General features: G+C 33.9%; 4 protein-coding genes and 1 long non-coding RNA gene across 5 annotated transcripts; 2 read left to right on the forward strand and 3 right to left on the reverse strand.

Moving 5' to 3' along the window:
* Window positions 1-354: 354 nt before the first annotated feature.
* LOC130634105 (uncharacterized) lies at window positions 355-2,407 on the reverse strand. The gene is made up of 2 exons (XM_057444597.1): window positions 1,590-2,407; window positions 355-1,511 (listed from the first exon to the last, which is right to left on the reverse strand). The coding sequence occupies exons 1-2, from the start codon at window positions 1,883-1,885 to the stop codon at window positions 1,397-1,399; spliced, it is 411 nt and encodes a 136-aa protein (XP_057300580.1). The 5' UTR covers window positions 1,886-2,407; the 3' UTR covers window positions 355-1,396.
* A 2,381-nt stretch (window positions 2,408-4,788) lies between these two features.
* On the forward strand, window positions 4,789-8,059 carry LOC130634089 (uncharacterized). Its single transcript, XM_057444596.1, has 5 exons — window positions 4,789-5,236; window positions 5,466-5,688; window positions 5,831-5,908; window positions 5,992-6,309; window positions 6,399-8,059. The coding sequence occupies exons 1-4, from the start codon at window positions 5,133-5,135 to the stop codon at window positions 6,181-6,183; spliced, it is 597 nt and encodes a 198-aa protein (XP_057300579.1). The 5' UTR covers window positions 4,789-5,132; the 3' UTR covers window positions 6,184-6,309; window positions 6,399-8,059.
* On the reverse strand, window positions 5,177-10,515 carry LOC130634041 (uncharacterized). Its single transcript, XM_057444593.1, has 13 exons — window positions 10,226-10,515; window positions 9,792-10,044; window positions 9,584-9,640; window positions 9,450-9,509; window positions 9,240-9,374; window positions 8,907-9,058; window positions 8,421-8,833; window positions 8,219-8,348; window positions 8,051-8,136; window positions 7,655-7,969; window positions 7,273-7,501; window positions 6,943-7,131; window positions 5,177-6,154 (listed from the first exon to the last, which is right to left on the reverse strand). Exons 1-12 carry the CDS (start codon window positions 10,470-10,472, stop codon window positions 6,956-6,958), a joined length of 2,253 nt encoding a protein of 750 aa, XP_057300576.1. The 5' UTR covers window positions 10,473-10,515; the 3' UTR covers window positions 5,177-6,154; window positions 6,943-6,955.
* On the forward strand, window positions 6,195-6,896 carry LOC130644246 (P2X purinoceptor 7-like). Its single transcript, XM_057449815.1, has 2 exons — window positions 6,195-6,212; window positions 6,399-6,896. The coding sequence occupies exons 1-2, from the start codon at window positions 6,195-6,197 to the stop codon at window positions 6,894-6,896; spliced, it is 516 nt and encodes a 171-aa protein (XP_057305798.1).
* A 1,678-nt stretch (window positions 10,516-12,193) lies between the features above and the next one.
* LOC130634121 (uncharacterized) lies at window positions 12,194-16,760 on the reverse strand. The gene is made up of 2 exons (XR_008982140.1): window positions 16,644-16,760; window positions 12,194-12,635 (listed from the first exon to the last, which is right to left on the reverse strand). It is a non-coding gene; the product is annotated as an uncharacterized LOC130634121 (long non-coding RNA).
* Between the last annotated feature and the right edge of the window lie 4,521 nt (window positions 16,761-21,281).

The following is a 21,281-nucleotide window of genomic DNA, read 5'->3' on the forward strand; positions in this document are numbered from 1 at the left end:
TCGAAAAGGCGCTGGCACAGGCTGGTCACGTGGACATCAAATGAACCAGATTCTGGTTCATTTTTAATTTATGCAAATTCTGCATATTTACGATTTTGGCGATGGGCTGGGAAGATGTGGTACGTGTTTTCAAGCGGCTGAATAATGTTTTCGAAAAGTATGAAAAGTTGCCCTCGTTTATTTTGAAACCAAAACAAGTTCAATGTTTCGAGTATTTAGGAGAAGGACACCACGTTATAGCTGTTTTGCCTACTGGGTTTGGTAAATCGTAATTTATCAACTTTTACCCGACTTTGTTCCAGAACGAAAGGCAGGCAATATTGTACTTGTTGTCTCTCCTTTAACATCAATTATTTAAAGGTTGCCTCCGACGTTATAACAAGTTCATCTTAACCGAAAGAAACCGTTAAAACATTATAGAAAAAAGTATTATTTAATGATTTACTTGCAAAATAAAAACATAAACACGATTTACTTATTCCATGTTTTTATAAAACCTTGTGCTTCGACCGCCATTATTGCAGCATTAAAAACACGCTTCAAAATCTTGAAAAAAACATCAGGATACCTCCTGACGTCACAAGAGCCAAAACCACACCGTCTTGCAGCATGAAGACGACGAAGCGAGATTTCTTTATGAAATTAATTATTAAGAAGTTGTTCCGCTATCACAATTCTAATTAGCTTTAAAAATATTTTCTTTTTCATATTGTAAACATGTTTTTTGATTGGGTGTCCCTACTCTCCAGTGGAGGATTCGAAGTATCGTATGTAGAGAAAGGATGTTGTGTGGGTGAAGGGATGACCTAAGAAACAAGGGCGACACACAGGCCTTGTTTCTTATACCGCCTTCTGCTCGGGTAGTGAAATTGATCCGTGATAGAATCAGAACAACCCGACCTGACGTAAGCGGTCGGTCATTTTAAAGGGTCTGTTTATAACGAAAGGGCTACATCTATATATTTCTTTATCGATTTGTTTGTTGGCCATGCTTAACAGATTTGGTTAGTGATTGATAACAAACCACGAGAGATTATTAGCGAGGTGAAAAAGGAAAGGGAAAAAATGTGCTGTCTTGTTGCTAAAGAAGACTAAGTCACGTGATTTTATGGGTAAATATAATTGGTAGGTGAAAGGCATCTGTAATTGCCGTCCGGGAAGAAAACCAGCCTTCATTACCCCTGCCCTGTAGAGAGGAAATTTTTGAAAACTCAATTAAATACTCACGAATGACATAATTTTGTTTTACTTTTTTTTTATGTAATTTGTTCATATTATTTTTTTATTTTTTTTTATTTTTTAAAAAACATTTTTTGCATCATGGAAAACCCATGTTAACTCATTTTCAGGAACTACACGCCCTTCCATATATCCTGTGTACCCCGTCCGGCTCTGGTTAAGCATCACGAATTTTTGTCACTGCACATGACGGGATGACCCTTCGCACAGATTTGCCAAGTCTGTTGTGAACCCACCACGTGAACTGTCGGTAAGCAGCATAGCAATATGTTCTAAAAATATCAAACTTATGTTCTTATAACCCATATTTCTATAAACAGCGTGTTTTGACTAGAACAACATCTACTTACTTATTGGGAACGTCATTTCTTGGAGGAAGATATGACGATTCTCTATCATACATTCCAACCAAAGCAGTCCAGAGATTTCCTTTCCTTAAAACAATCGGCTCGAAATCTTCGTGATTGACTATACAGTTTATTTCTAAAGAATATAGTTTTAATAACTTAATAATCAGCATATAATGTTTCGTATATCCCGCTAAAAAGTACACACCTTGTAGGTTATATATATATATATATATATATATATATATATGTCTTGATTCCAGTTCGTGACAGCAAAAACATTCAGTTTCAGTGCTCATTTGACGGCAATTGTTGCATTTACACCACGACGTAGCGTCAAGGTTAATCCTTAATTCTGCTATTTCCCCATCGCTATCACTGTAATATGTCACCCACGATGAGTCCGATAAATCCCCCCTACGTTTAGGTTTAAACTGGAAGCCAAGTACAACGTTAGAACATTTTGATTCCGACTCATCCGAAGATTACAGTACTTAACAAAAGGGTTGCTTTTAAAAGAAAACAAATAATTCTGCATTAAGCAAACAACAAAAATTTTTTCTAGCGCTAATGAATCTTCTATATCTCATAAATATTTAATACTTCGAAACATATCAACAAGGCATTGTAAACACGAATTAGTCAGTAGAATATATCACCGTGAGGCATCCTATAATTCTTTGGTCCTTGTGACGTCAATTATGCAGCCATTATGAATTTCAAAGTTCGAGAAGAAGCGGGAGCATGATAAAGCCGCATGAAGTGAGGTAGCTCAAAATTTGAAAGTTTATTTACAATTATTTGCTGTACTAAACTTTTCTGTAAAAAACGAATGTTATTTTCTTAAATACTTATATGAATAGAACTTAATTAGGTAGCATCATTAAAAGGTCGGAGGGAACCTTTAAGATCAGTTAGTAAATTTAAGTAAAGTAGGCATTGAATGTGGTTTTTTACAACTCGAAGACCAAGCTAATAGCCAGAGATACGAACCCTTGTTTGAGGAAGATTTGAATGATGCATCAAATTCTGTTTTTAAAATTTCAAAAAGCATTGTTGCAGGCAAATGTAAAATTTTATTTGCACATCCAGAGTCACTGTTATCAGACAGGGAAGGAAGATATTACAATCAAAAATTTATGAGGAAAATGTTGTGGCTTGTGTGATAGACGAGGCGCATTGTGTGGAATTATGGTGAGTATAGCTAGCTAGCTAGTTTTCTTTGTATAACATAACATAACAAAAATCTGCATACATAGCTATTATAAAAATAATATGCCTTAAATATAGCAACTAAATATATATAAACAAACTAATATATATTATATATCCATTTGAAAAAGTTTCACAAACAAAATATATGTATATGTATAGCTATAATAATTGAATAATATAAATTTATCACCATAATACAGTTAAGCTAAAAAATTGATGAATTACTGTATGATATATCTAGGAGTGAAGAATTTCGTACAGAATTTCAAAACTTATCAGTTTTACAAGCATTCTTCCCTCACAGTATCATGTTAGCTTTGACTGCAACTGCTTCACCAACGAAATTACGTAATTTAAAAAAAGCTTTGAAAATAGAAAATTGCAAAGTGGTTACTGCAAATCCAAATCGTAAAAGCATTTTTTAAAAAAGAGAAATAAGAATAAGTAATTGCAAAGGTTTAGCAGGATATGAGGATATATTACTACCTATCGCAACAGAGTTAAAGCACAAAAAACAAAACTGCCCTATGACAATTATTTATTTAAAGTTAAAATATTGTGCCTATGCATACAGATTGTTTGAAAGAATTTTGGGTGAGGATCAGTATGTTGATCATAAACAACATCCATCTTCTCGACTTTTTAATCAGTATCACTCACCACAAACAAAGTTCTAATCGATCAGTCAGTGTGTGTGCACCAGATATCAAATCTTTGGCTCCGGCAAAACGGACACGAGTTAGCTGATCTCCAGAGAAGGGAATCTTCATATCCCTCATTGGATCATTCTCTGTATGAACGACATGACCATAGGTTTGTCCAGGCATTGCAGGACCTTCTGGAATGTGGATTGTATCATCCACATCAGGCTTATCTTGAAGCAAACCTGCTTTATGATATATTTCAGCTATCCAACATTCAAATGTCCTCAGGGCAACAACACAATCTTGATAGTTATTTTCATTAGCATTGATGATTGGCATGCTAATAATTTTTGATTTTTTCTTCATTTCTTCACTGTATTCATGATTAATATGTTCTGGTAACACTTTCTTGAAAAATTAAAATTGTGTAAAAAAATCTGCCATTATCCTTCCAACGATTATTGCCGATGTTTTTGTATATTCTTCCCATTCTTCTCTACTTGGAATGAACCTACAACGGGAAATTGTTCTTAAATTTTCCTTGGGGTGGTCATTAGGGAGGTGGTTGAATGTGATTCTGTTTTCTATAAGATTTGAAGCAAGAAGATGAAGGTCTTCATTGTTGATTGATTTTCTCAAATTAACTAAAACTTTCAAATCCCAGTTGTCAGTCGTTCCACACGTAGCGTAAAACCACTTTTGACAATCTGTACTGCACTTGACATAAAATTACCTCCAATTAATTTCAACAACGTATCCCTTGATGAAGGAGATAAACAATAGCCAACTTTGTTGAGTCTTTTTTGTAACTAAAACAAATTTGCAATAAAAATATAGAATATAAAGCATAATAATTTTATTAAACAACTATTTAACAATTTTTATAACTAACCAACGGATGTGTATTTGAGAGGAATTTAACCATGGTGTGAAGTTTTTTTGTATTGTTTGTCACATTTTTTAACTGATTTTTAAGATTTGTACGACTTATGTTATTTAATCAATAAACATGTATTTTTTACCTGTTTGCTGCAGCCACCTTCAATAACAAGTACTGTATTTATTCTTTGCATTAAGGACAATTCATGCCATCTGTGCTGCATTAAAATTGAGTAAATAAAACACAATTTTATCTGTAGATCATGCTCAATATGTTTTCTGCCTGCTACAGCCGTCAATATGTCTATTAAAAATGGATTATATTGTGTGACTTCTGACCATAAATTGCTTTCTTTAAAAAACATCATTTCGTCACAATTCTTTTCAAACAAGACAGAGCCACCACTTTTCTTGCATAAGTTTTTGCATGCAGTGCTTATTTCATCTGTAGCAAGTTGCTTAATGGCATCAATTAAAGATAATTAACTCCTATATGTATCGAGCTCAAATCTTCGTCTAGGGGCTTGGAAATAGCAAAATACGATTTATTCGCGTAATAACGGAATACGCAAAGAGTGAACGATATTACCACTTTTTGAGACTTTATGTACAGGATGTTTAGGTCGCATTGATATAGAAAACACCTGTTTCGCTTGGGTACATAACATTTTGTACTTAATAAATTAGAAACGCTGAAAGGTTCAAAAAGGGACAACTTTGACGTGGTTTGACGTTGTTCTTGAACAGGGAGTTTAACCAAGGCTACCCTAGTCTGTATATATACATATTTGAATAAAAACTTGCTATTATGTGGGATATACCAAACATGCAAGATAATGATGACGAGGATGATATACCCATTGGTAATTTGTTTGCAAGAAGGATGTTATCCAGGCCCACAACAACAAGAAGGTAGCTATAGCTAAAACAGTATTTATAGCTAGCTAGATGTAGGTAGAGCCAATTTTAATACAATACATCACTAGTCAAATGTAATATAAAAAATATATATATACCAATAATAAATTTAGTTAGCTATGACATACATAAAACTAGTTACATAGCTAGGTAGTTAACATATTGGCAGCTTATATTTAGCTAAACAAAAATGATTATTTATAGTTTATTGTATAATTTATAGTTACAGAAATCCAAAGTCGTCAAACAACTCCGTAACTGACTATGCTGATCAAGATTTGTCAAGTGAGATCAATGCCATAATTGGTGGCGCCCCAGTTATTGAAACAAAATGTAGTTGCAAAGGTTCCTGCCAAAAAAGGTGTGACTGTCGTAAAATTGGGGTAAAATGCACAGTTGGATTTTGCCTATGTGATCCATGTAAATGCAAAAACTTCAGAGAGCAGGTGAAAAATTTTAAACAATAATTGTTTACCTTGCTACCCATTTTGGTAAAAGTACGTATACACTTGAAGACTAAATTACAAAGCACTTACATTATATAGCATAAAAATTATCAATGTGATTATGGTATGGCTTTGCTTTTAGGCTGCTGTAGTTAGTTCAAATTTAGTAGATGGGAATAGTTACAATGATACAACTAGTAATGGATCAACAGAACCAGAAGTCAGTATATACATTATAGCTTGCAATAAAAAACTTAAATTATAAGACTAATGTAGTAACATTTTCAATATATATATATATAGGATGCAGTGGAAAATATTTCCTGTAAGTGCAAAGGTCGTTGTATCCGATGTCCTTGCAGAAATAATGGCAGCAATTGTGATGATCAGTTTTGTGCTTGTGACATAACAAAATGTAAAAATAAAAACGAAATAGTAAGTACCAGCACATTTCTGTGTATAATACCTATAAAACAAAATATAAAAAAGTGTTAATAAGTATTTATATGTGTATATGGAATATGGTAGGTCACATCCAGTAGAAAACGAAAATATATTAGACCAGCTGATGTTGGTGATTTATTATCAAAAAGATCAGCAGACACAAAGGATGAATGTGTTGTATGTATTTTTTTTTAATTATATACTTTAACCTTATCCACATCCATTATTAGTATATATATTAAATTTATATTGGCATTTAATTTCAGAAGTATTGTGAAAGTCTTCAAAGCGAACAGTTAAGAGAAATATTAGCTGATATGGCAGAAAAATCACCGAGCACTTGGAAATTAGTGAAATCTGACATTGAGGGCCATGGTAATAGGAGAAGGACAGAGGACACCCCAGGCTGGTGTGTATGTGGCCAATGTATAGAAATGGAAGAAGAAAGGGATCAAGTTTGCTGCCAAAATAATATAAAGAACCATGAAAATGCTGAATTCAGGCATCTTATTCTTGATGACAGGGTTCTAGACCTTGCAATGCGTGGAAACAGTGATTGGCTTCAGTACCCATTTGATCCTGAAGAAAATGCTTGCTGGCGATACACTGCCTATCGGCAGTACATAATGTGGTTTTGGGGACACTTAGGTAGTGGTAATAGAAAAGTCATACCCTCTTGCATTTTACGAAAAATCAGAGAACGTTTTCCTTCTGTAGATGGAATTTACAGAGGTTTTATGGATAGGTATGAGGCTTTACGATAAAATATAAAATAATGAAAAATATAGGCAGAAAAACTACACTACATACCAACAGATAAGAGTTATTGGAGTTTCATTTCTTCTCTTGCTTGATGTTTTTCAAGTAATAATTCCATGGGAGGAGCAGTTGTTGCAGCAATATTTTGACGTAATGCTTTAGTACATTCTCGTCCAATCTCTACGCGATTAACATTTCCCCTGTCAACATGACGTCTCCATAGTATTTCTGCCATGAGTCCTATAATGCACATATATAGATATACATTTTTATTCCTTTTTTATATATACATATATTTTACCATATGTTTTAGTTTTACATAATTTTATTATTGTATAACTATTGTAAAGATAATAAACGTTAGTTGAACTTAGAACATACTTCGTATATAGATATAGTCCTTTGGTTTAGGTACTGCTACTAAAAACCATTGCTTTGTCCTCTTTCCATATCTGCGGACATAAACAAGTGAACCATCTTTTTTTTGAAGCTGTCCTCGATTTAAATGACCGTTAAAGTCCAAATATGCTAATTGATGTCTGGTGATGTAAGCATCATTTTTGTACCCAATGCGCTTTGGACAGTAGGCTAACACTAAGTTATGAAATGCCTAAATAAAAGTACAAATCTTAGTAAGAAAACTCCTGTCCACATAGCGTATTTTTTTAATTTATTACATATACAACATGTAACATAAAATATATTACAGTAACTTTTTATAACAAAATATATCAGTGTTAGTAACTCCTTTCACAATGTTTACCTCTAAAAGACCTGTGTGTCGATTTTTGGTGTAATATGTAAAGCTTTTTAGCCAAGAACTTTTCATGACATGCTTTCGAATAATTTCCATAGATGGTCCTGTTGGATCTAACCAAGTTTTTCCTTCAGTAGGTTCTTCCATAGGTTCGTGTTCGCATTGTAAATGGTCACCAGTTATATGCTTAAGTAAACGCATCCAAAGAACTCGCATTTTTAATTCATCCTCTTCACAGTGTGAGCAACAATACCAAAAGTGATTCCTTATGGGTGCCAACCAAGGATTAATAAGTGGCTGCAGTTGTTTTTTCTTGGAGACCTATAGTTCATATTATATTTGTACACTATTGTAGTTTGTATAATATATTTCTGATGGGTATAAAAAAGTTATGTTATATACCTCCTGAGAGATTTTTTTTGTTATTTTTCCTGCCTTATGCCATACATCTAAACTGTGATGTGTTGCTTTCAATATTGGTTCTTTTTCTACAAGTTAATTCAATAGAATGTTGAGAACTGCTAGAAAAAAAGTTTAAAAATATATATATATTTAAAAATCCTGACTTACTCATCAAGCACTTTATAGTTGCATGAGCATCAGTGCATATTTCATCAATTCTGAGATCCTTTTTGCTGATTAAGTATTTCATACCTTTCATAAATAAGTGTACTTCTAACTTCGTGGACTGAAGATTGACCTATCAATATTTTTTTTAGTTTACAAGTGTTTTGAATTACTCATGCAATCAAAATAGCAAATATCTTACTACCTCTCTTTTGTCACCAAATTGCATCATAACTAATTTTTTAGATTGATGATCCATGAAGGTATAGGTACCCTTGGTAGCAGACCAACCAGGGGAATCTAGCTGGCAGTCACCACAAATGATAACTTCGTCTTGATGGGACATGCTTTCAATAATGTCATGTTCTATATCATCATAAGTCTGTTGCACTGCTGGACTTACATATAATTTTTGATTTTTATAAAAGGTTGAAATATTAGGTTTTCCAAGTTGGACAAATTTGCAAAATCTTGAAAATTGATTTATTTGACCACCTGACAATACTAAAGCACTTTCGACAATATAATTAATAACGAACCCTGAACCATATATGGGAGATGAATACCAAAAGTCTTTGTGACCTTTTAGACATTTCCAAGTTAACTTGATAGTATATCCTGAACATAATGTGAATATGTTAAGTTTGCTATTTATTTAGCAATAAAACATATAGAGAGGATCTGTTCATACCTATATAAAAGCTCTCTATGTTAACAATTTGTGCATTACAGTCTTTTTCATGACAGGTATCCCCTAACAAGTATTCTAACTGTCTGGTTGATGCAATGCATTTAGGATCGTCAATTTTTTGAAATTCGTCATCCAAACTTCCATAATTACACCTAGAACACCAATACTGTTGGCAAAACACTTGACAAACATTTGCACAATTCATATTTTTTTAAATAAATATACAGTATAGAAGGGACTGGGAGGGATTCGAACCCTCAATTAACGCTAAGCGTTTTCTCTACCAATTGAGATACACCAGCCCTATAGCCATAACTTAATTTAAATATTTACCTAATATATGGATCTGATGCCAAGTCAGGATATTCAATTTCATCATCTCCAATGTCTTCCTGCCCTTCTGTTTCTTGGGCAATTAATTCTTCAACATCATCCAATGTCACATCCAAGGCTGAAACATCATCGTGGCTACAAGTAAAATATATATAAATACACAAATGATTATGTATATACCTTATTAACCCATAAACAATCTATATATACCTTGTATCATTTCCAATATCTTGGTCATCATTAAAATTTATTTTAGTTGGCTTTGCAGATCTAATTTAATAAAATAAAGCTTCTAAGAAAGCATTCAATTAGTAAGGACAAACATAATTAAAATTAATGTGTACCTTTTAAAACAGATAGAATGCTTTGGTTCTAAATGTGGTGTTGATTGGTTTAAAGGCCTAGTGAAAAATAAAATATGTATGAAAACATTGGCAAAAGACTTGCACCTGCAAACAGTAAAGCTTTGAAATCACATATAGCTATATATATATCATGCTTTCCAGAAACAAATCAGCCAGCTACTCTAATTTACAAATTTGCTGTATATACTTTAATATTTCCATCGATGGGAAATTTGAATCTTTTTTAGTACATTCAATCTCCATTTCAGTTTTAGCCTTTTTTGAGCTAACAATAACAACACGTGGTGTATCATTAGGACCAGTTATTGAAGACTTTGTGTTACTGCTGCTATCATATGTTGGTGAAAGTAAGCATGAGAGAGGTGAAGTAAAAGAAGTCGATGAATCTTTAGACGAGCTACTTGATGATTGTCTTTTCTTTTTTAGTACTACAACTTCACCTAAATAAATAAAATAAAATTTTATGTAACTTTCTATACCTAGCTAGAAGCCATCATGTCAATAACTATTTTCATAAGATATCTGATGTTTCTTTTTACTTTTATACTAACTAAACTTAGCTGGCTAGGCAGTCTGACAATCTGATTAAAGTTAGATCACAGTTTGCAATTATTTTCTTACTGCATGGAGTATGCACCATTCTCTTTGAAGAGTTTAGTAACATAATACTGTTTCTGGAATCTTTATTGTGGTGTGCCCTCAAAACTTCATGAACCCAAGTGAAGAAATCTTGGTTGTATAAAAACTTTAACTCTTCTTTTAGACGTATTAAGTTCTCGTAGCACTCCTTTGCCTTCTCTCCAGTTCCAAGGTAAACTCTATACTTGCTTCCCCTAACAATCTTTGGTGCTTTTGAGGAGCTAGCCATGTTGAAACCCTAGCAGTTTGACATGAACTATCGCACGCTTCAGTGCTGGCCAAAGCCATCAAAACTACACTTAGCCCTGGGTAATTTTAAAAAAAATGTGGTTTTGCCTTATGATTTTCAGATTTTTGCTGCTGATATCAGCATATTTTGGGCCTCGAGTGCCACACCTCCGTATATATAGGAGTTAATTATCTTTAATTTAGGGCAATTATTTTTTATGGTAGTTATGATAATATCAATTGTCCTTGTTTGTAATGCAGTAATAATTTTCTTTTCTTGATCTTCAGCAATGAAGTCGTTTTGAGGTTGTTTTGTTTTGCCAAGTTCTTTAGGAAGTATTTTTGTGTTTGACTTTATGTCTGTTTCATTTGTTATGTTTAGTAATGGCGTAAATTGTAGAGATTTTTTTGACTGGAAACAGTTTTTTTGGACAGGATAATTTTCATTTTTAATGTTGATTTTTTTTGGTTTTGACTGCTGGTTTGGTGAAAAAACTGCACATCTTTTTACTGTTGTTTGCTGTTGTAAATGGATTTGTTGTTGTTGTACATTATTCTGGAAGTCAAACATTTTATTGATAAACCTGTCACACTTTGAACAAATTGTTGTAGGCAATAGTTCAAACTCGGAAACGTTTAATCCACATGTTCTGAATATTTTGTGATGTAAGGATTTTTCCTTTCCACTTTTTGAAAAAATTCTGGTCAAGTGATGTGCTGATGTTTCTTCAGCACAAATTCGACACACTCCTTTGCCACCTTTATAAACTTTTTTAGGCGTAGATGGCAACATCTTCTGCAACGAGAGATTAACAAGAAGAGCACCTGCAACACTTCACTTCTCTCTCGAGCCATATTTATGAATGCATTACCCTAGCTGGCTAGCAACAACACCGACTACTTTTTAACAAAAAATATCGTATATTTGAAAGAAATTCTTACTTTAGCTAAGACATCTTTAAAAAAAGGTGGAGGAAATGAGATTAAAAAGGAAAAATAATGCTTTTTAAGGATTTAAAACCACCAACAACAACGACGCCACATCTTCCGGTGCCATATTTGTTTATGTATCACTTTTAGGATTTTTGCTGACGCCAGCTAAAAGCGTTGCATAATTAGGGTAACGCCATGGGCCAATCAGATGCGATACGGTGACCAGCCTGGTCCAGGGCTATTTCGCTAGAACTATCAGAAAGCGCAGCGCCGTTGAGAAGCAAATAGTCCTGGGGACGAGGTTGATCAAGCGGCGTTTCTTACAAATACCAGATATAGCCCAAGATGGAGATCGCAGTTCCGACTAGTATAGATCATACGAAAATAAAATTTGTATTGCCTCAATTTAATATACTGTGTACGATAGGTAATTAAGTCAGTACAGGAAGTTTTAACGTCCTTACTAAAGGCTGGCTCTTCCTCCCCTTCGACTGTAACTATTTTACCATACCGCCAGAGATACGTATTATCATTTTTTTGCATTAGAATCCCACAGTAAAAAATTATTATTATTATTAATGTACAGTAATAAATAAAAGTAATAAAATTATTTATATATTATATAAAAACGAGTTAAAAATTTTTCGTGAAGATGATGTAGACTAAAAAAAGATTCGAGAAGGAGATAACTGCGAGAACGAAAAAGAGAGGACTGTTGGGGACTTGATGCCTAATGTGTGCCAGCGATTAGAACAAACAAACAACAAAAATAAATATTGAAACAACAAACAATATAAAAAACAATATAATAACTAAAACAGAATGTCAAAGCCTGGCTTCGTCACATGCGAAGCTGAAGTCATCAGCTGGCTCCACGTTAACCTTCACAGAACGACTACCCCTCAGACACAACAAAGCAGAACGCATTATTACAAAACTTAATTTACATCTTATCCATGACATTATTCGTTCATACTTTTGTCCCGTCTTGTTAGCAATCTTTTCAGCGAGATGTTTGTGAAATATGGTACCTTCTTGACTCATACCTCCATTAATGGAAAAAACAAGTGGAGTGAATGAGCCATGTTCAAGGTTGATGACGCGGTCGTTATATTTCCTCTTCTTTTCGCTCTCGTGATTCCTATATATTGCTGCTACTGGAATGTTCGCTTGTGAGTTGGAGTTGACATTGGTGGTAATTCGAACGTCGAAATAAGCGTATTATCATTACCTAAAATATGGAGAGATGTTTCTGGAATTAGGTGAAATCCATTTTCAGTGTCAGGTAATCTATTCGCGGCTAGCTTCTGACAATAAGGCAACCACAACTTCCTTCTTTAGTTGGCTCGCCTTAGAGCAAGCAGTTTTTAATCTCAGCCACATATTAGAAAGCGAAAAAAGCTCCGGGAACGAGATAGTGAGCAGCTTTGACAATAGCCCTGCTAGTTGTTATAAAATTTATCTGTTATGAATTTAAAGATGGAGTACTGGTGTTTTAAAACTGCGTCCCCAGGATTTGTTAGGTTCTTTATATTAGGACACACTCTGTCCCGGGGGACGAGATACACGTTTTACATTTTTTCGGCAGATAATCCTTTCCCTTGATATAAATTTGTTACATCCTTTTGGCTAGCAAACCCTTTCTCGCAGATTCTTTTTTTACACTAAAAACGAGAAAACTACAATTTTTCATTCTTTATAAGAAGTGAGGCGGTATTCTAACCGTAAGTTTAAACACAGCAAGTGACTACAGGGGCGGATCTAGGGTTAGGCAGCCTAGGCAATTGCCTAAGCCTAGTTTTGTGAACTAGAAAAAAAATTCTCTATAGATAGAATAATCTATAAAAAAAACTAAATTATTTTTATCAATTTATTTTTGGCATCCGCCGATTTCGACTATGACGATGCGCGGCGTGCGTGTTTTATTTTACTCAAATAAGCAAACCCGGGGCGATCTTAGGCAAAATGTCTATTCGCCTAAAACGTCCGCGGGTTTTAAAGTTCCGAATGAATGAAAATCACAGATGGAAGAAAAAACGCCTAAAACGTCCGCGGGTTTTCAAGTTCCAATGAATGAAATTCTGGAATGTGAAGAAAAAACGCCTAAAACGTCCGTGGGTTTTAAAGTTTAAACGCCTAAAACGACCACGGGTACGGTTACATGGAGTGGATGTTTCTTTTTCAACATGGTTTACCTGGATCAGGTCCAATTGCAGGGAGCACTTCAAATGTCTAGAATATTAAAGCAATTGTATGCCACCTAAGTTAAATAAAGAAGTTTTGAATTTGGAAACCTTTTCAGATATTGAAAGGATTGGAAATGCTGGAGAGAAGTATTTTGGCCACGTGTGCCGTGTTGTTGTCTCAAACCAAACCTTTATCTTCCTCTGCAAGAGACAATAAATTCAGTAATACTTGAAATATTTTAGTTTTAGCTGCTCCTGAATTTTAGGCACTTTTGTGTCAAGAACTATTCTTAAAAGTGGTAAACCACCAGATGTTCTTACAAAACGTGTAATTTAAATCTTTTTCTTATCAAAACAAAAGGTTTTAACTTGGCCTTGATCAAATGCATTGTTTATAAACATAAAAGCCCAATGCTAAACGAGATAGCTAACTGAGGCAATTTATGTCAACACTGCCTTGGCGGTCGAGAGATGTTTTGATGTGTATGTTAAATTCGGTATAGAGTATTACTAGCTACCTGTATGTGTATTAGTTGGAATTTTGTTAGTTTTTTTTCTTTAACGTCTTAAGGGTCACTGGCTTCGTGTAGGCTTTGTGTAGCCGTTTATGCAACTGTGTATCTTTGTTTCTGTTAGGGAGAGAATACATTCTTGTAAGATAACTAAGGGACAGCTCTTTCATGAACGCAAAAGTCCAAGCTAAATGTTAATAGATCTGCAGATCCCCTTTCCCTCCCCTAAACATCAAATCAGAAAAGGTAATCTTTGAATGTTGTCAGTCCTTGAAACCATAAGCACTCGGCCATGTGTCCCTGCTAAGCAGGTAGACACTAAAAGTTATTAATACTTTCTGTTCTCTAAGAAATCGATGTATACAGTATGAGATATAATTAAACGGCAAAGGATTCTACCTCGTCCCACCGCCAAATTTATACGCTTAGCATATACTTTTTTATTGTGATTGTCCCTAAGAACTTTGACTTTGTGGGAACTTTTAAACAGTGCATTTTATATGCAACATCCCACTGCTCATTTTAAAACTTTTAAGAACACGAGAAGATCTCTTTGACTTTCCCATGTTACTTTTAATTGTAATAAAATTGCTAAAAACAAAAGAATGAAGCAATACCTAATCTAAGAATAGTCCAAGTTTGTTTTATAATATTTCTTATTCTCATCTTGCTGAGCAATACAACGTATATAATTTTGTTTTAGGATAAGATATTTTGATGTCACCCTGGTACCTAAGATGAATATTCTTCTAACAACGAAAATCACCATCAATTAAAAGAACACAGATTTGTTAATCCTTATAATATTGGAAAACTGTAAACAATGGATATATATCTGGTATAATCCACAAAGTTGTGTTTCATAAGAGGAACTAAGAAGGTGAAAAAAATCAATCAAAATAACTTGTATTTTGATGTCACCCTGGTACCTATGATGAATATTCAAGTAAATAACACAGAAGATTTGTTCTGAATCCTTATAATATTGGAAAACTGTAAACAATAGATATATATCTGGTATAATTCACAAAGTTGTGTTTCATAAGAGGAACTAAGAAGGTGAAAAAAATCAATCAAAATAACTTGTATTTTGATGTCACCCTGGTACTTATGATGAATATTCAAGTAAATAACACAGAAGATTTGTTCTGAATCCTTATAATATTGGAAAACTGTAAACAATGGATATATATCTGGTATAATCCACAAAGTTGGTGAAAAAAATCAATCAAAATAACTTGTGAATATTCAAGTAAATCATAGAAATGATTTTCACGTAAAACATATACAGATCGAAACAAGAATTGCATGTTAAAAAACGTTCTGTTACAGACTGTAAACTAACAAAATGTCATGTCAACTTATGGGTATGAGTAGGATTTGTATATATGTTGCTTTTTATATGAGAATCTTCATAATTGGCTTATAGTTACTAAAACTTTCTTAAAGATTTTACAGTATTAAAATATTTTTTAAACATAGTTGACAGGGACATGTAAGGGTAAATAATATGAGACATGTTAAATGTTTTGATGTTATTTTTCTAATTTCTAACTCTTTTCTGGCTTAATAAACTGCCTTTCTCTTGTGGGAATTTCATAGCATTAAAATTAATGCTTAATAGAAATTGGTGCAAAACTACACCAGTAACCCTAATGCTAAACTGTATTAACTTCATGAAGAGGTGATTACTATATACTTTTTGTACACGTTTATTATATGTTGCGATCTTACACTGTAAGTCTAACTGGAAATCTTTCATTCTTTTATATGCTGGTTTTCTTTGTGCATTTGCAGGTTCTTAACACAGACTATAATTTTCCAAACAATATTTCTACGTTGCACTACTGTTGACTATCTATTCCTAAAATTGTCTTGTAATGTAATTTTTTGTTGTATTGTTAGTTATTAGACTTATTGCATGTTTTGAAATGAAGCAAATCCCCAACTTATTACTTGTTCTCGTATTATGTGCGTAAAACGAAAAAAGATGCTAAGATACTTAATACCAGTATGTGATTCAAAGAAATTATGGAAACGCTAACCCTGTTTTAAATCGAATTTGCTAACCGGACGCATTTTCCATCCGCATGTTTTAACAAGGATAAAGTGGTAAAACTACGGGGGTTACTGTTATTTGTTTGGCTATAAAGAAACTTTCGTTTCTAATCTAGAAGGATTCTTAATAACTAAAAACCTTACTTTTGGGAAAATTTTAGTTCCTTTTACAGCAAAAACACAAAACGGCCGATTTACCTCGTACAACACCACAACCCTTGACATTACTTTGCCAAAAAATCTATGAAATTTTGCCTAACCAAAAAAAATTCCTAGATCCGCCCCTGGACTATAAAAAGTTCTTTGAAAAGGAATATTTAAATGTCACGGATACATCTTATTCAAAGTTGAGAAATATCCAGGCTAAAAGTATGTATCTTGTAAAAAAAGACGAATTGTTTAAATTTTATGCTGGGAAATACCCGGGCAAAAAGAATTTATCTCTTTTTTAATTCTCCCTATAAAAATAAGTACTGAGTTTACCTGAAGTTAAAACCTGGTTCGCGCCTGGAATGTGCATATGAAGAAGACCAGGTCTTTATCTGCATCTCCACCCCTTCCTTTTAAATCGCCCGCCCCCCTGTACCTATGCCTTTTTTTAAAAAGCCTGGGTGTAATACAATATTTCGTGTTTTTTTAACACGGAAATCATAAACAAAGAAACCAAATCGCTTGCGACAAGACAAGAAGACCAGACTTGAAGAAAAGAAAAGATACTGTGTTTGTATTATGCTGTCTATTCTGTTGCCTGTAAATTGTTGCTTTCTAAAGAGGTATGGCTCTTGCCTTGACCCACATTACTGAACTGTTTCTGTGTATATAGCTAGCTACCTAGCTTATAATCTCAAGCAAGTTTCCCAAAATCGTGATAATTGAATATTCGAAATTTGGCATGTTTGCTGCTTTTTTAGGAGGCATACTCAGATAAATAAACATTTAGCATAGTAAGTAAACATTTATTTATATATTGTGTTAATATTGATAGAAAAATGCACAATGTATTGACCTTCTTTAATGTTTACACATTTTTCGCAATAAAACCTTTTCGCTTTAATAAATGCGTGGCAGGCAGAAAAGTGCGGGCACTAGGTGAATGAAGGTCCTTTTCAGTCTGTTTTATGCACAAAGGTATCATTACAAATTTATATCAATATATGTCAATCAGAAGTTATCCATCTACACTTGAAGGGACCTTCGAAAATTCTTTTCGAGCCCCATTAGCGGGATATCACCGCTAAGATTCGGACCCCCTCCCTCCCTCTTTTAGCGAATTTCCGTCCGTGATACACACATTTGGATAAATCTTGGAAGGCTCAGAAGCATGTTTTGTAGATAAAAGTTATCTGAATTGATGACAAGAGGAATTAAGCTTGCGAAGGACGAAGAATTTTCAGGCCACGAACAAATTTTTTTTTTCAAACTTCAGACCCCCTCTCCCCTTAGCGGCGATATCCCGCTAACAGGGCCTAACACATTTTTTCGGGAGTTCCTAATAGTCTAGTTTAAAGCCTTAACAATGTTTCCATCCAAAAACAAAACAGGCTAAAAAAGGCCTTTCCACCTTGTTGTTGTACCTTATTGTAGGCTTTCGAAGAAAGTCTTCAGGATTAGCAGTTGTGTGCCAGTCCTCCATTGGATTGAACATCCACTTTACACCAATGTGTGCATATGTGTAATCGAATTTGAATCAGCCCGTCTTAACGTGATTACTAGTTGTGGTTCATCTGGTATCTGGAATAGATATTTATCAAGGCTGTTTTTAAAGAGGTCCAGTGTGCAACCAGACAAATTACGGATAGATTTGGGGAGAATATTAAAGAGCTTTGTACCAAGGATTGGTAAACTGAACTCTGCCACCCTACTGTATGGACCACACGGAAGTGAGTATGAAGATAGCTTTGGATTTTCAGATTGACATTTGGTACCAACTGTTCCATGGTTTTCCAAATATAAATTATTTGATACCTTTCCCTTCTATGCTCCAATCAATACAATTTCAGTTTCAATTTCAACCATTCTCTGTTGAGAATGAAATACGGATGTGCTATGATAAATATTCACCTATATGTATACACCATCCGGATAAACTATCTGAGTTTATCACTAACATATTGCCGCACGTAGTGTGGTGGGTTTGTCTGCGGCTCCCAGTTCTGGGGACCGCAGATCGAATCCCGCTCACTGCTTGGCAGTATGTTAGTGATGAACAAAGTAGTTCTTCTTCAATATGACAATTTCAGTTCCTTTAATGCTTCCCAGTAGTTATAATTGGTCAAGTTTAGGATTTTTCGTATATAGGACCATAGCAATGCCTCTATCATCTCTATCATCTGTATCTCTCCAACTTTATGTGGACTCCATAGGAATGAACAGTACTCTAATAGAGGAAGAACCAGAGATTTCCTCATGGTCATAAGGTGGTCCTTCATTCTGGTGTAAAAAGTTCTTAAAATCCAAGACATCATGTTTTTACTGTCATTTACTACTTTCAATATGTGGGAATGAAAGGAGCAGTTGGTGGATAATGTAACACCAACATCTTTTAGTCCTTCACGCTCTGTGATGATGGATCCAGAGGGGGAAAGATACAATGTGCAATTTGTCGTTCGTGCCATAACGCATGACCTCAAACTTTAGACCATTAAATTTCATGTTTGCATCTTCTGCCCATTCATAAATTTTTTGAAGGTCACTTTGCAACTTGCCCATGTTCCTGAGAGAGTTGATGCTCTTGACAACCCTTGTATCATCAGCAAATGACTGATCAATACTGTCACTCACATTTCAGTCTATATCTCCAAGGAGGATGATGAAGATAAGTGGTCCAAGCACACTCCCATTGGGTTCGCCTCCCGCATCATTTTGCCTACCACGTAAATGTTAGAGCAACAAGGACTTACTGCCAAAAATGTAAACATTCAAAAAGGTCTATAGCTATTTAGCTATGCTAGAGTAAAAAAAAAAGTAACATTTTCTTGTTAGCTGCTAATATTTTTTTGCAGTGCCTGCTCCTTTTTGTTGTTCAGTCAGGAAAAACCTAAATGCAGTGTTTAAAATGTCTATCACTATGCCATGCAATAATCCTTTCAAAACTGTTGTTTAAATACAATCATGTTATCTCCTAAGACTTTACACACAGTTTTTTGATTTCAAAGTGGATATAATTTTATACAGCATACAATGGCAAACTACTAAGGCCCCAAGTCTTTTGCCATTTTCAAAGTTGGAGCATAAGTTGTATAAGCATTTATTCCACCTGCAGTAACTTTGTTGGGAGTATAATAGGGTTATTTGTCCCTCTGATAGTAACTACTAACAGTATATATATATATATATATATATAGAAGTACTTTTTACCGTAAGTTTCTACTGGCAAGATAAATAGGAATTAACTACTGGCAAAATAAATCAAGCATTTTATTGGTAAAATCAAAATATTATTTCTGGAAAACAAAAACAAAAACAATTAATGTTATATATATTGCCTGTTTCATGCTCTGCCACACAAAATTTATTAACTAAATATTATTTTTTGCTTTCTTGAAATGTGAGACGTTTTTAGCAATATCTGGTAACATGAAGTGGTCCTTGGGATACACTTTTGCAGATTATTTCTGAGTAAACCAAAGTGGCATGCTAAAGAAATCATTGCACTTAGATAAATTTTAACTTTTGTCATTGAATTGGAACACTTGGACTTGGTATAATATGGCAGGAGTCTTATAAAAGTGTGCACCAGGAATCAAACCTGGATCTCTTACAGAATTTCTCCACAAGAATCTTACCATTACACCACAGAATTTTTAACTAAAAAAACATAAGAAATGAATACAAGGGAAGTTTTTTTAACTATGGATTTTATAAAAAACTAACAACCAGAGATAAATTGACACACACACTTATTATCCCAGGCAAATTTAACATGATACTTTTAAACCAATTACGGAGCCTTATTTTTCAGAGTAGCCATTATGGTTTGAAGGAAAACATGCTGTTCACACAGTCACCTCTTCAAAATAGAGGCTGAATTTTTTACAGAATCTTTATTTTCTAACTTCAAACATGAAATACTGTGTAGTTTAAGGAGTTTTTGCTAGTTTAGCTTTAGTTTAATTTAGATACTTGTAGTTCTTGTTTAATCGAAGCTTCTTCTGTGAGAGTTTGACTGTGAAATGTCCGTATTTTCCCTCAACCGAAAGTTGTACCATGCGACATTCCGACCGGGAGAATGTTATACCCAGTAATTTATACTATAAAGAAATAAACAACAGCATAATGATCTGCCTTAAACTGTTAATAGTGGTTTATATATGATTGATATATTTGTTTATATACCCTGTCAATTGTTTCCAGGTACCACAAATACTGTTTTTGAGTGTTTAAAGCTCACAACTGTAGGTCCAGGCATGAGTTAAACCATCTACCGACTGACCCACCATTGCTTGCAACCTTTCTCCTTTGGCTCAATTGTTCATGAGTAAAATAAAGATAGAATAAAATATCATATTTGTTTTTCAAACAGATTTTTGGGAATTTAAGAAACATCCAAATGTAAAGACAAAAGGCTAAATTACAAAATTGTGTTCTTACTGTTGAGAATAAAATAAGAACAAATCAGGATAAAAAAGTCTTGAAAAACAGTCAGCTATAGGTCAGATATTACTGGTTCTTATAGAAAAAATGTTATTGTGCAGTAGGCTAAAAAGTAATACTAAAATTAGAATGCGAATATTGTTTTGTGAGAAGCATACAAAACTGTGTGTATGCCACCTACCCAAATTCTCACAAAATGGTCTGCTTAATGGTAGTAGTAAAGCACCATATTTTATCTTGCAACCACCCTAGGGGAAACTTACTAAGTCAGAAAAACACAGTCACAGTTTTTGGTGTTTGTTTACTTTCATCTTAGGTTTGTATCTGTCATTAGAAATGCTTTAAAGTTTGCTTTCAAACATAGATGACATACAATCTGTATGAAAAATATTGTTGCTTTTATGAAGCACTGATTATAGTTAAAAATTAGTTTAGGTCGTATATCAGGGTTGATTCAGTTTAGAATATGGTAAAACTAAAGAATGGTATTTTCATCTTTTTTTTTAAATGTTGTGTGAAGAAAGGTAC

This window comes from Hydractinia symbiolongicarpus, chromosome 1 (genome assembly GCF_029227915.1).
Source record: "Hydractinia symbiolongicarpus strain clone_291-10 chromosome 1, HSymV2.1, whole genome shotgun sequence".
Classification (NCBI taxonomy): Eukaryota; Metazoa; Cnidaria; class Hydrozoa; order Anthoathecata; family Hydractiniidae; genus Hydractinia; species Hydractinia symbiolongicarpus.